This window comes from Stenella coeruleoalba (genome assembly GCF_951394435.1).
Source record: "Stenella coeruleoalba genome assembly, chromosome: 5".
Taxonomy (NCBI): domain Eukaryota; kingdom Metazoa; phylum Chordata; class Mammalia; order Artiodactyla; family Delphinidae; genus Stenella; species Stenella coeruleoalba.
In genome coordinates, this window is record NC_137150.1 from 51,092,936 (window position 1) to 51,107,453 (window position 14,518).

General features: G+C 41.5%; 1 protein-coding gene across 1 annotated transcript in view; it reads right to left on the reverse strand.

The window, feature by feature from the left end:
- Positions 1-14,072, reverse strand: part of NCEH1 (neutral cholesterol ester hydrolase 1) — a 62,753-nt gene extending 48,681 nt beyond the window's left edge. The window contains exon 1 of the mRNA XM_079923150.1: positions 13,881-14,072. Coding sequence (XP_079779276.1) covers positions 13,881-14,018 — 138 coding nt within the window. The 5' untranslated portion in view covers positions 14,019-14,072. The remainder of the gene's footprint in view (positions 1-13,880) is intronic.
- Positions 14,073-14,518: the final 446 nt, after the last annotated feature.

A 14,518-nucleotide genomic window follows, 5' to 3' on the forward strand; every position in this document is an offset into this window, starting at 1 on the left:
ACGCAGGCTCAGTAGTTGTGGCTCACAGGCCTAGTTGCTCCGCGGCATGTGGGATCCTCCCAGACCAGGGCTCGAACCCGTGTCCCCTTGCATTAGCAGGCAGCTTCTCAACCACTGCGCCACCAGGGAAGCCCTGTTTGACACTCTTATTTCCCCAGTTTTCCTTTGTTCTCTGATTGCTCTATCTCCTCTGCTGGCTCCGCCTCTTCTCCTCAACTCTAAAACTATTCTCTTATTCAACACTGTTTCCTTAGGGGACTTTCATGTCTTTAGGGGATTTCAGTTACCAGTGACCTGCCAACAAATTTCGCCATATTTCCTGGATTTTCCATTATATAATTATTTGCCACATATTTTTGGCTCAGTGTTGTAGCTCTAGGAAGGCCAAGTGCTACTTGTTTTGTGAATTGCTATAACCTCAGTGCCCAGCAATTAATGATTGCTCAATTGAACAGGTGATAGAGGCCATGTGAATTTCTTCTATTATGGCGGTCAGCTGAAGACACATGCCTTTAGTATCTTTAGAGGTCAATGTCATATTTCCTAAGGTTATAGGCCAGATCTCTGGGCCCAACAGATGGCAATCATTTGAGCAAATCCAAAGCCCTTTGTTTAGGACAGCATCAACCCTTAAGTAAAGTGCTTCTTTACTACCTTCACATTGTGGCACACAGCTCACCATCAGGGCAGAATTCAAGTAAGGCACTTTAATTTATATAACAAAATGTCATGTCACCAACTGTACCTTAGGTACCTAAAGTCTAAAGAACTCTTTTCAGGTGACACATATTATTCTAAAATGAATTGATACCTTGGCAGAGTCTGATGAAGATCTTTGACATAAGACAATGACAGTCTAAAAGACATTCAATTTCTTCAGCTTTTAGAGCACTAACTTCAAAGCCAGACTGCTTGAATTAGCGTTCTGGCTCCGGGAGTATGATCTGGGCAAGTTACTTAACCCCTTTGTGCCTCAGTTTCTTCATTTCTAATATAGGAATAATAGTACTTACCTCACAGGGCTGTTATAAAGATTGAATTAATATATATGTGAAATGGTTAGACCGTATGAGTTAGCTATGATGACGATGACTCATATATCCAGTTAGAACATCAGCAAACTAAGCCCATGGACTCCAAAATTTTAACTGCAGGAAGAGGTTTTTAGTTCTTGCTGTATACCAGTCACTGTGCTAAGAATTTTATATACACAATCACATTTAATCCACATAACAAGCCTTGAGGGAGGCACTGTCATTATCCCACTTTTATAGATAAGGAAACTAAAGCTTAGAGAGTTTAAGTAACTTGCCCAATTAGTCTCACGACTAGTAAGTGCTAAAGTCACGATTTAAGCCCAGTAGCCGTAGCCAACAGCAGTCCAGGTGCAAAAGATCTACAGCTGTATAGAAATCCACAAACCTGAGAGCAAGAATGATGGTGAAAGTTAAAAATAAAAAAACTGCATATTACTATTGGAGTATACTGTAGACAATTGCCAAAAATCAGACTTGGACCAAATATATTTCTTATGTGACAGGTACTGTTCCAAGTGTTTTACGTATTAACTACTGTGTGATGATGATGACAAACGATAAAGCTCTGTACACATTATCACATGCAATCTCCACCATAACTTTATGGGCTAAGTATCATGACCACTTACTAGATCAGGAAACACGCATAGGTTAAATAAACTCTTCAAGGTCACACAGCTAGTATAGCTCAAGCCTGGATTTGAGCACAGGTCTTCTTAACCCCAAAATCCATGCTCTTAAACACTATGAAACTGGACCCCCAAATTTAGCAAATATACCATGAGTATCATGAGGTTCAAATAAGGATCTATAGTCAATTAAATATGGGACTCACTAAATATTCTGTCTTTAAAATTCAAAATACATGTTAGTATGGTAGGAATTCTGAAATGTTTCACAGTTAAAAAAGAAATCCTGATTTCTTTAACTTAGCATTTCCTAGTCTTATTTAATCATGGAACACTTTTCAATGTGTAACATATATTAAAACCCTCCAGGACTAAAATTTGTAAGTATTACATAACACACTCCTTGCCTTCGTGATGCTTGTTCAATGTGGATTACACAAAAGATTTTAGAATGGAGTGGGCAAGTGACAAGGAGAGGAAGGGAGACTGAACAGTCATAACAGGAAGCTGTGGAATACAGTTGAAAGGGCTGTGGAGTCCAGCAGGCCTGGTTCACGGCCAGCCTCCCAGGCAGTCATGTGTTTGTGAACCAGTTACCCAACCTTACTGAGCTTCTGTTTCCCTTCTCGTTAAGTGAGGGCATTAACTGCTATTTCACAAGGTGGCTGTGTTTATTATTCAATAAATGGATCCATTATTATGCAGATATCTGCCAGTAATCTTATTCTATTAAAAGCAGATCATCTTTTAAAAGCAAAATTGATTTGTCTTGCTAAGAAAGTCAAGGAAGCAGGGATTACTGCTGCTCTGGACTTGCTTCTAACAGGGAAGAACTATGCCACAAAATGGCATAAAGTAGGAATAGTGAAATAAACAGCTTGCATTTTAGAAAAGTAGACTTTAGAATGGTCAAGGAAAAGGTACCTAGCGCAGAGAAAATATTATGATACAGGAAGCACAGAAGAGTGTTAGTCAAATTAATTTCTCAGGGGGCATTCATCAATTATCCATTCTGGAGGAAAAGAGAAAAGTAGAATGATACCAAATGAATGTGGGAATTTGCTAGTGATCTTTTAAGGAGATGGCCTGTAATGATAACTAATGTTTAGCTAGAAACACATGATTCATTACAAATTCAAAAACAACCATAAATCTACAAAAACATTACGAGGAAGTTAGAAACCCAGAAAACAGCAAGCCTCACAAAAAAAAAAAAAAGTTGCAAAGGACAACAAAAAGCCATTTGGGGATAAATTCAGAGTCAGAAGCACAAGAAAGCACCAGGTCTGCCCTTTGGGGCAAATGGAGTAACACAGAGGATTGAAAGAAAGCAGAACTATGAATTCCTATTTCCTCTATCATGAATGATCTTCAAGCCTCCCCTCTCAAAAACCCAAAAAACAAAAGCCCTAAAATAGTAAGAGAAAAGTTATGTCTATGATAGGTGAGAAAGCTTATGATTTGGTGGGGAGCTTGTACATAAAGAAATATCAACATTAGGAAAGAAACATACAAGGGCCATAAAAGAAAAATGAAATGCTAAGAGAGTATAATGGAGAGACAAATTAGGGTTGACTGGGGAAAAAGAGGAAGTTTCCAAAAGAAATGATTTTTGAGTAGGTGTTGAAAGACACGTGGGATGTTGGCTAAAGTAAGAGGGTGGGAGGGCATGTGAGGCAGAGGTGACAACAGGAGGAAAACTGTCAGGATTATCATGGGAACACTGTGAGGCTAGATTCAGCAGCGTGGTACCAGGTTGGAGCAGACCCTAAGTGCCAGCTAAGGAACTTAGTACTTTTATTTGGCCATTATCCTAGGGAACAGGAATTCCACCTGGGGGTGATGGATGGGAGCTGGTTCCCTGGAGGGTTAACAGTCAAATCTGGGCAGAACAGGGAGCACAGGAATCACTCCATAACTTTGCGTTGATTATGCTGATCAATGCAAGTCACATAAATGCAGGCTGAGCATATGTCCAGATTTGTCTGGGAATAGTTCTGGTTTAAGACGGTTGTCTTGGCAAGATTACTAAGAGCAGCCCCTATCACTCTCAAAAATGTCATGGTTTGGACAATAAATTTTGTGGCTACCTAGGTATATGTAACTCGGGGACTATATCTTTGTGTTTAATAGCAGTAATAATAAACGTGTATTTAAATAGTTACAAACTGTAAGGAAGAGAGCTTCCCAACAGGTAGGCTGCTAACGGGTTACAGATGGGCTATAAGAGATTGATGGTTAGGTGTTTTACAGAGGTAAAAACTTAAAACCATTTTTTATAACTATTCAAAATTTATCAGAGTTGGTATTCTCTTTGAGAGCCATTTGTATAATTTTATTTCTGAATCTTGTGAATTCTGTCATTCAAGCCCTTATAGATTCCCCTGGTATTTCCTCCACTTTTTCCTGGCATACAAAAGTCATCAAGTCTCTGACATGAAAAAAGACTGGGAAACACCAGTGTAGATTAATTTAATGGTAGGAGCTCAAAAAATAGTCAAGATACAGTGTAGCTGTGATAAAGTTATCATGAGCGTTCCCAAGTGCATGGCCACAGCCATGAGGGGCCTGTCAGAGAGCAAGCACCAGGGACAAAAATGGGCAAATCCATCATGGAGGACTTTGTTTTCAGGTCACCCAGGCCCAGCAGTGAGAACGTGAAATTAAGAGTCTAGGAATTTTTATTCTAGTTCTGTTTTGCCACTATAACTAATCATGTGACCTTGGGGATATCATCGACCCTTCCTGAACCTGTTTCCTCACTTGACAAATGGAAATAACTAATGCCAGCCAGTTATTCACTGTAAAAATAAAATGAGATAATGTAAGGGAAACCCTTTGTAAAACCTGGAGTGCTATATACATATAAGGTATAATAAAAAATTATGCGGTTTTTTTGTTGTTGTTTTTTTGTTTTTGCAGTACGTGGGCCTCTCCCTGCTGTGGCCTCTCCCGTTGCGAAGCACAGGCTCCAGACGCGCAGGCTCAGCGGCCATGGCTCACGGGCCCAGCCGCCCCGCAGCATGTGGGATCTTCCCGGACCGGGGCACGAACCCGTGTCCCCTGCATCGGCAGGCAGACTCCCAACCACTGCGCCACCAGGGAAGCCCAATTATGTTCTTTAGGGTCTCATTTCTACTAGGGTTAGCCCCCTCCTCCTCTTACTGGTGAGCCTCTAGGGTTTCCTTGGTAGGATCACCAATCCTCCTCTCACCCCACACACATTCATTCCCACCACTCCCACCACCACCCCTTCACTGACCTCTGCCAAATCCATGTCTCGAGCCCAGCTGTCTCTCTCCCTCTCACTCCCAAGCTCTGGTCTTGTATATGCAAACTATTTATGAACAGCTATCCTTAAACCAGTCCCATGGACACTTCAAAGCAAGGTGCCAAACTCTATTACCTTCACCCTCAGATATGCTCCTTTTCCTAATCAGGGTCATCATCACCATTCACCCAGTTACTCCAGAGTCTGTCCCAAGAGTCATCTTTGACTCCTTTCTCTCCTTCACTCCATATTAGCCTCCCACGCCCCCTCCATCAGCAACTCTGGTCAGCCTCACTCCAAACCAGTCCCATTTTATTAGTTCATGTCCTCCCCTCTTACCTGGATAATTGCTTCCAAGTGGTCTTTTGCCCTCATTTGGTTTCTTAAACTCTAGTGTCTATACTGCCACTGAGAAAGACTGTTCTCAAACACAGATCTGAGCATGTGATTTCCCTACTAAAAATCTTTTTCAGTGGCTCCTTTCTTGGCCCACAGAGCCCTTCATTACCTGGCCTGTGCTTCCTTCCTACCTTATCTCTCTGACTTCGGAGTTTTATGCTCCAGCCACTCTGAACCACTTTTAGAGACTTAGCTTGTACCATCCTGTCCCATTGGAACAATCGCTTTGGCTGGAATGCCTTTTTCACTCTCCTTTCTCTCCCTCTTCTCTTCCCCAACTCTTCCACTCAGCTAGCTCTTACGGAAAGTCAACAATGGTTGAACCCTTGAACTCACAGTAAGACAGGCTTGAGTTATATCGTGACTCCACCTCTTAAAGCTTTGTTATCATGAGCAAGTTACTTTTCTTTACAGTTCAGTTTCCTCCCTTGTAAGATAAGGAAAATAAGAACATCCATCTCATAGAATTATAGCATGGATTAAATGAATTGCATGTAAAGCACATAGCACAGTATCTGGCACAGAGTAAATGCTGAGTTATATCCTTAATAGATGTTATTTTTACCATAAATGCTCAACCTTGATAATTCACAGTAGAAATCAATGTGAAAGGGAGACATCTGTTCCTAATGCCCAGGTTAACATTAGCTGTCCTTTTCAAGGCTCCTATAGCAACCCCCAAATGCCTCCATCATAACTCTTCCTCTATCAGTCAAGTGCACAATCTGTAACTGTCAGTAGGTTTGTCTCCCGTCACTAGACTGTAAACTTCTCCAGATTAGGTGTGTGTCTTATTCTGTTTCTCCAACTCCTAGCATTAGGGTTCAGTTAATATTCATTGAATTAATGATGACTTCTGAATTTTAATTTTGTTAAGGATAGGATATTAAAGTAGGATTTAAATTTCATTTTGGAAACACTGAAAGATAGATTGTTAAAATTTCATAATAAGACAGATTAGGTAGGGAATATAGCTAGGTTTGCCACTTGGAAATTTAATTATATGTCTTAATTCTTTATAAATATAAATGAAGAAGAAAATAAGTGATAGTTCCCATATAGTTTCACTTGGCAGTAAAAGTAAAAATATGCTCACTAATTTAAAAGAAGTAACTGTACATTAATAGAATGTTTAAGAACAATTATTACACTTTCACACCTCAGAGAAATGTTTTCATATCAAGCTCAAGCCACATGTTAGAAATAGGATGTCCCATTAAAATAAAGTAATAATGATGGCATTTCTGTGCTCAGGGCCATATTTGTAGAGTTCTGGGAAAAATAAAAAGGAGAATTATAAATTAGGTATTGTCTTACACACTTGTAGCTGATTCAATCTGACCTTGATATTTGATTGGATTCACTGGCAGGTACTGTCTACCGAGACCAACTCACATTGAGCACCTGTCAGAACTAATGCTGATTAAATACTGTGCCCTTAAGCTATTCTTAAAGCCATTCTGCTGCCAGGTGTTTAAAGAAAATCCCATTAAATCAGCTAAAAATTGTGCTTAGTGAAATCTCTAATTTAAAGTTAAATTTACGTGACAGTAGTAAACATTCCAGTTCATGAATGGTTATGAAAAAGGTTACCAAGTCGGAATTCTGCATGGCATCCAGCTGAGCTGTCATTTAAACCATACCCACACAGTCCAAAGGCACATGCACAGAGAATTCAGGTGAGGTCACATTAGATTTCAACAAGTTTGGAGATATTTTACGGGATGAAAAACCTTGCTCAACTAGTCCAAAAGCACTGCCATTTATAAGAAATAAATAAAGTCAGCAGAAACACCAGGTTCAATAATCTCTCTTTTATATTATGTCATCAAAAAGATACGTAGGGTAAGAACTAGAAAGCTAGGAAATGATCGAGGTAAGACAAGCCACACTCTGGCTCTGAATTCTTTTGAGATACCATTATTACCTTTAGTCACCATCTTTATCACCCCTCTGAACTGTACATAACCACTCCCTCCTATGAGCTTCTGAAAAACTTGTCAGCTCTTGCTTTTTTTACATTTTATTTTATTTATTTATTTATTTTGGTTGTGTTGAGTCTTAGTTGCGGTTCACGGGATCTTCATTGCAACACGCAGGATCTTTCGCTGCAGCACGCAGACTTCTCTCTAGTTGTGGTGCAAGGGCTCCAGAGCGCATGGGCTCTGTAGTTTGTGGCACACAGGCTCTCTAGTTGAGGGGTGGGCTCAGTAGTTGCAGCACACGAGCTTAGTTGCCCCACAGCATGTGGGATCTTAGATCCCCAACCAGGGATCAAACCCGAGTCCCCTGCATTGGAAGGTGGGCTCTTAACCACTGGACTACTAGGGAAGTCCCTTGCCTTTTTAATAGCTGTATATTAACATGGCTTCTCATCGTACTAGACTGCAATTTCTTGTAGGTCAGACTCAAACAGTAAGCTTTCAATCTGTGTTACATCCAAGTGACTGAGCGTGAAGCCTGCTATCGTGATAGCTGTCAAAGGATCCAGGATGTGTTTTTAAAAGCAATGTATATATAGGGTTGGCCAAAAGGTTCTTTCGTTCAGTTTTTCCATAAGATGGCTCTAGTAGCGCTAAGTTGTCTTTAACTTCACTCGAAACAATTTTGTTAGATTGTATTGTGACAGCTGTCATATCAGCGTGCATTTTTAAAAAACTTATCAAAATTGGTGAATTTTCATTTTAATATTGAAGATGGAAGAAGAAAAGCTACACTTTCAGCATATTATGCTTTATTATTTCAAGAAAGGTAAATATGCAACTGAAACACAAAAAAAGATCTGTGCAGTGTATGGAGAAGGTGCTGTGACTGATCAAACATGTCAAAAGTGGTTTTCAAAGTTTCGTGGTGGAGATTTCTCACTGGATGATGCTTCACGGTTAGGTAGACCAGTTGAAGTCGGTAACCATCAAGTCGAGACATTAATTGAAAACAATCAATGTTATACCACATGGGAGACAGCCGACATACTCAAAATATCCAAATCAAGCACTGAAAATTATTTGCACCAGCTTGGTTTTGTTAATTGCTTTAATGTTTGGGTTCCACATAAGTTAAGTGAAAAAGAACCTTCTTGACCATATTTCTGCGTGCAATTCTCTGCTTAAACCTAACGAAAACGTTTCATTTTTAAAACAAATTGTGACGGGCGATGAAAAGTGGATACTGTACAATAATGTGGGATGAAAGAGATCGTGGGGCAAGCGAAATGAACCACCACCAACCACATCAAAGGCTGGTCTTCATCCAAAGAAAGTGATGTTGTGTATATGGTGGGATTGGAAGGGAGTCCTCTATTATGAGCTCCTTCCAGAAAACCAAACAATTAATTCCAACAAGTACTGCTCCCAATTAGACCAACTGAAAGCAGCGCTGGACGAAAAGCGTCCAGAATTAGTCAACAGAAAATGCAGAATCTTCCATCAGGATAAAGAAAGACTGTATGTTTCTTTGATGACCAGGCAAAAACTGTTACAGCTTGGCTGGGAAGTTCAGATTCATCCCCCATATTCACCAGATATTATACCTTCGGATTTTCATTTCTTTTGGTCTTTACACAATTCTTTTTTTAAAATAAATTTATCTTTTATTTATTTATTTTTGGCTGCATTGGGTCTTCGTTGCTGCATGCAGGCTTTCTCTAGTTGCGGCAAGCAGGGGCTATTCTTCGTTGTGGTGTGTGGGCTTCTCATTGCGGTGGCTTCTCTTGTTGCGAAGCATGGGCTCTAGGTGCTCGGGCTTCAGTAGTTGTGGCACACAGGCTCAGTAGCTGTGGCTCACGGGCTAAGTTGCTCTGCAGCATGTGGGATCTTCCCGGACCAGGGCTCGAACCTGTGTCCCCTGCATTGGCAGGCGGATTTTAACCACTGCCCCACCAGGGAAGCCCCAAAATTCTCTTAATGGAAAATTCCCTGGAAGACTGTAAAAGGCACCTGGAACAGTTCTTTGCTCAAAAAAGATAAAAAGTTTTGGGAAGATGGAATTATGAAGTTGCCTGGAAAATGACAGAAGGTAGTGGAACAAAACAGTGAATACATTGTTCAATAAAGTTCTTGGTGAAAATGAAAAATGTGTCTTTTATTTTTACTTAAAAACCAAAGGCACTTTTCCCCAATATTTTTGGGAATTCCCTGGCAGTCCAGTGGTTAGGACTCGGTGCTTTCACTGCCTTGGCCGGGGTTCAGTTTCTGGTCAGGGAACTAAGATCCCACAAGCCATGCAGCACAGCCAAAAAAAAAAAAGAAAGAAAGAGATCTATTTTCTTCATAGAACAATTACTAAAATATTAAAAAATATTAATCACATTGATATGCATTGCACATCAATTCTGCTTTAGAAGTAGAAAACCTCCTACAAAAAAGTTTTAAATTAATTTCTTATTCCATGTTCATTGTAGAAAAACTAGACTATACAGATAGGAAAACTGAAGATATAATCTTATGGCCCAGAAAAAAAACACTATATTTTAAATTATATCCTTTAGCTCTTTCTATACATCTATATATAGATATATAAAACTGTATGTTTTGATAAATAGGTATTTTAAATGGGATTACAGCATATATGCTGTTTTGTACCATTTTCCCACTTAACACCCAGTACAAATCATTTGTAGACCATTAAACTTTATTTTTACAACTTAAATTTTTTTACTGCATAGTTTCCAAAATATGGGTTTACCATATTTACTTAATCTCTTATGTTCTTAAATTCTTTTAAATAACGGCAGAAAAAAGAAGAGAAAGGTTGCTGAATGCTCCCTCATATTTCTCATAAGTGGCAGTGCTTTTGGACTAGTTTAAAAAGATTTCTGTACCACCTGTGAAATGTTTCTATCTTTATAGCTACAGCTTTGACTATATGCATAATTACTTAAAATAAATTCATCCAGAGGGATTTCTGGGTCAAAGAATAAATACTTCTACAGTTTCTGATGGATATTGCCAAACTGCCCTAAAAACAGTTGTTAAAATTTACATTTTCTCCAGCAGTGTATACTTCTCAATATCTCTACCTGTACTGGGATTACAATTTTTAAAAAAATCTTTGCTTGCACAGCATTTTGAAATGTCTTCAGAACCTCCCCCAAACTCCCTCCTTTTGTTCTTCTAGTCTCCTGCTGCCCGATCTTCATCTAAACCTCTCTCCACTGTCCTTTCCAGATCTATTTTTGTTTGTGCTTTTCCACTGCTCAAGTCTTACAATGGCTTTGCTATAACACTGAAAGTTGCCTAGCTAGTATTTTATCCCCTTAGCCTCTTAGAGCCAAAGTATCAACCAACAAATCTGATAAACTAATCCATGCTAATGTTAAGGGGCTCATTTCCAGCCACATGTGTGAAATATAACTCGAGCAGTTTAACAAAAATATATTATCTACATCAGCAATGCATTTATTTAACTTACAGGGCAGTGGTTCTCAATTTTGCTGCACGTTGAAATCACCTTGGGAACTGTTAAAAATACTGCTGCCTGGGACTCATCTCCCAAAGATTCTGAATAGATTTGGTATACTGTGTGACTTGGGCTTTAGGATTTCTGAAGTCTCCCTAGGTGACTCTAATGTAGCATCTGTGTTTGAGATGACTTAAGAAAGATCCTAAGTAGTTTCTTCTTACGTAATACTGGAGGATGCCAAGGAAGAAAAAGTACAAGGAACATAATCTCAATAATCTGACTCATCTGCAGAAGATAAAGGAGATTAGAAGGGGCAGCTAGGGGTGAATCATTTGCCAATGACAACAGGATAAGAGTAGCATTCACTTTCTTGGCCGCGTGGCATCTTAGTTCCCAGACCAGGGACCGAACCTGCAGCCCCTGCAGTGGAAGGGCAGAGTCTTAACCACTGGACCACCAGGAAAGTCCTGAGCAGTCACATTTCTTGAGGCTAGGCAGGTGCCTGCTGTGTTAGGAAGCAGGCCAAGCCTCATCTTTGAAGTATTGATAGCCTTTGTAGTTAAGCTAATCAACTCAAACTAAAATGATTTGGGTAACAAATGTTATGCCATGCAATTTAGTGACAGCATTCCAGGTTTCATTCCAGGAGGTAAACTGCTTCCAGGTTGCATTTGCTTTATTGTTTCAACAAAGTTGGGCAGTACCACAGATTTTCCCCACAACCCATAGTGGCCCTTTGGGACAACTCTTAGAAGAATAACTACAACCAGTTCTAGCCATTTAAATACATTATAGCACTCTTACAAAGTAGCTATTAGCCCTATTTTACAAGGAAAGCTGAGGGTCAGAGAAGGTTAGTAAATGGGCTGGCCTCAAGCCAGCAAGTGGCCTGGCTGAGGTGGGATTCAGGGAAGCAGGACTCTTAACTTTAACAGTCATATTCTATTTACTACCAAGTGTCAAGCCATGTTTCCTTTTCCCTAGGACAATTTGAAGTGACATTGGTAAATTGCTTTCCTGGGTAGAATATGCTTCCTTGTGGTCTGAATGATCTTTCTGATACTTTACAATTCAGAAGACAAGTGATGAGAGCCACTTCTGTGCTAACCCACCTCCGGCCACAGTGTCAAGTAAGGACACTCTGTTACCTTATCTATCTCTGTGACCTGGCATTACAAACATTATCATTCCCAAACACCAGCTGAGAGCGTACTCTGCAGAGGACTGTATGATCCAAAGGCCTTAATGGGTTGGCTGCTTCGTTGGGGAAGAAAAGCTTTTTTCCAAACCTGGCTTTTCCCAAATTACTTATGATAGGGAAGATTTCCTTGGTGACCAGAAAAGGAAGAATAATTTCTGTGGCCACCATAGTAGTTTGACTTTTTTTTTTTTTCCTGTTTTTCTTATTATTATTAGTCATTATTCTTTTTATTGTAGAGGGTCATTTAAGCCACCCAGGTAAATACCATTGTACCCGAGAATCTTTGAAGGGTTTTACTCCCCAGCTACATAATTTCTGGAGGAAGAAAGTGATTGTGGGGCTTCCTGTACAAAAATTGCCTTTCTTGGAGCCAATGCTAGAGAAGGGAATGGTAATTCTTGCACCACGTCAACACTGTAGTAAGCAGGAGGGAAGGAAGAGGCTCTATAGCCTCAATGGATCATACCTAAGAGACAATAGGGGATTAGGGGTGGAGAACGATGCTGGATTCAAGAAAAGCAAAGTCGTAGGAATGTGCTACAATACCCTAGTTAAGGGACTCTTTTTTTTTTTTTTTTTTTTTTTGCGGTACGCGGGTCTCTCACTGCTGTGGCCTCTCCCGTTGCAGAGCACAGGCTCCGGACGCGCAGGCTCAGCGGCCATGGCTCACGGGCCCAGGCGCTCCGCGGCATGTGGGATCTTCCCGGACCGGGGCACGAACCCGCGTCCCCTGCATCGTCAGGCGGACTCTCAACCACTGCGCCACCAGGGAAGCCCAAGAGACTTTTTGATAGGACAAAGCTTCAGAGACTATGTAATCCTACACACAATTAGAATGGACAGGGAAAAGGAACATCGACCCTCTAGGAAAATCATGGGGGTTTTTTTTTCCCTCTAGTTGTCATTCTTGAAAGGAGTTTACCAAAATAACCCGAGATTAAAGCTCAAGGTTGGGGGAAGGGAGGAGACTCGGTTTTGGAGGAGGGTTAGGAGTTTAGATAGAGCAGGATGCTTAGAAATACTGTTCAGTCATAGGGCTCAGCCTTGACTACAGATTGTAGCTTAGATTTTAGATTGTCTGGCACTGAAAATAATGCCTCTTACATAGAATAAACCAGAAAGTTACATTTTCCTGTCTACGGGGTTAAAGAAATACACACCCGTGACACAGTAGAGAGAACTGTCACCCTGCCAGGGTAAGCCAGGGTATCCTGGCTCAGGCAAAGGTTACCTCCGCGACAGTTAAAGACAAACTAAATTCTGCAGGGCAGGCCGGAGAGAAATGCATCATGCACACACCGGCTGCCACTGCCTCTCCAGCCAGCCAGGTCTCCTGGCCTCTTTTCTTGGCTGAGCTGATGAGTGCCACCCATGAAATGCGAGATCTGTGCTGTTCCCCAAGTACTTGGAGGAGCCCAGCCTGCTGCCCCCGGGAATGGGGGGCTCCACTGTCGGGGACATTGGGAGGTCACCCGCGCCCGAGTCTGCTTTTAAGGTGGCTGCACTCCCAGGAACCAGAACCCGTTTTTCCCAGAGCCTTCCTAAAACATTTAACTCACTCTCTGCCGCCCTCTATAGGAGAACAAAAATGGAGGAGGGGTGGTTTATAAAAGGCTGGAAGATCCGTTTCTGGCGCTGCAAACCAAGAAAGAGGGGGACATTTAGGAAAGACGAAGGATTAAACAGTCGTCAAATTCTATTCAAGAACTTCACCTTCTCCATTACCAACACAGAAGAAGAGACACACATAGACCTAACCCTCTGCTAGCAAAGAGGAGAATGCGACACCCTGAAAATGTCAGTCTGAACCACCTTAAAAAGCGATCGCATCATTGCGTTAGAAAAATTTGTATTCTCGTGGGACAAGGTCCGGAAATTCTGTTTCCCTCTTTAAACATTGCTTAAGAGAAGGGAGAGAGAATCGGCGCTGGGCTACGTCTCACCACTTGCTGTGCGCTCCGGAAAGTGGCGTCCAGCAGCATCAGCTTCCAGGGGTCGGACACGGAGCTTGGCAGGGGGATGTAGATGTAATAGGCGGCCAGCGCCACCAGGGCGGTAAGCAGGACACACGACGACCTCATCCTCCCCCGGATCGGCTGGCCTGCCGGGTTGACGAGGAGGAAAGGATAATGCCACCAAAGACCTCAAGCAAGTTTCTGCAAGGGCCAGCAGCTCATTCACCGGTTTCTTACATGTCCAGGAGCCAATCAGAGGCGGCGTCAGGAGGAAGTCGGAGCGCTGACGTGCCCCTCCACTGTGTCCTTGCAAAGTGTTGCAGAAGCTTCAGGTCTGAGAAAGCTCTGGGGCTGTGCTGGGCGCAGAACAGCGCACTCCGGAGGACACAGGTGTGTATTGCACCTTTGTGACCAAAGGCTCCCTCCTGAAGGTTCCCAAACGAAAACACGCCCGGAATAGTTTCGGTGTGATGAGTTTCTGTCTGTCCAAACTACGTGGGCCAGTCTGACTCAAAATGGAGTCCGATGTGAGAAAGATAACAAGATGATAGTGATAAAAATCCACTGTCTTCAGCCAGATTTGCAATGGAATGTAAATTCTAGCTGTTATGTGGTAAGAGAAAGTA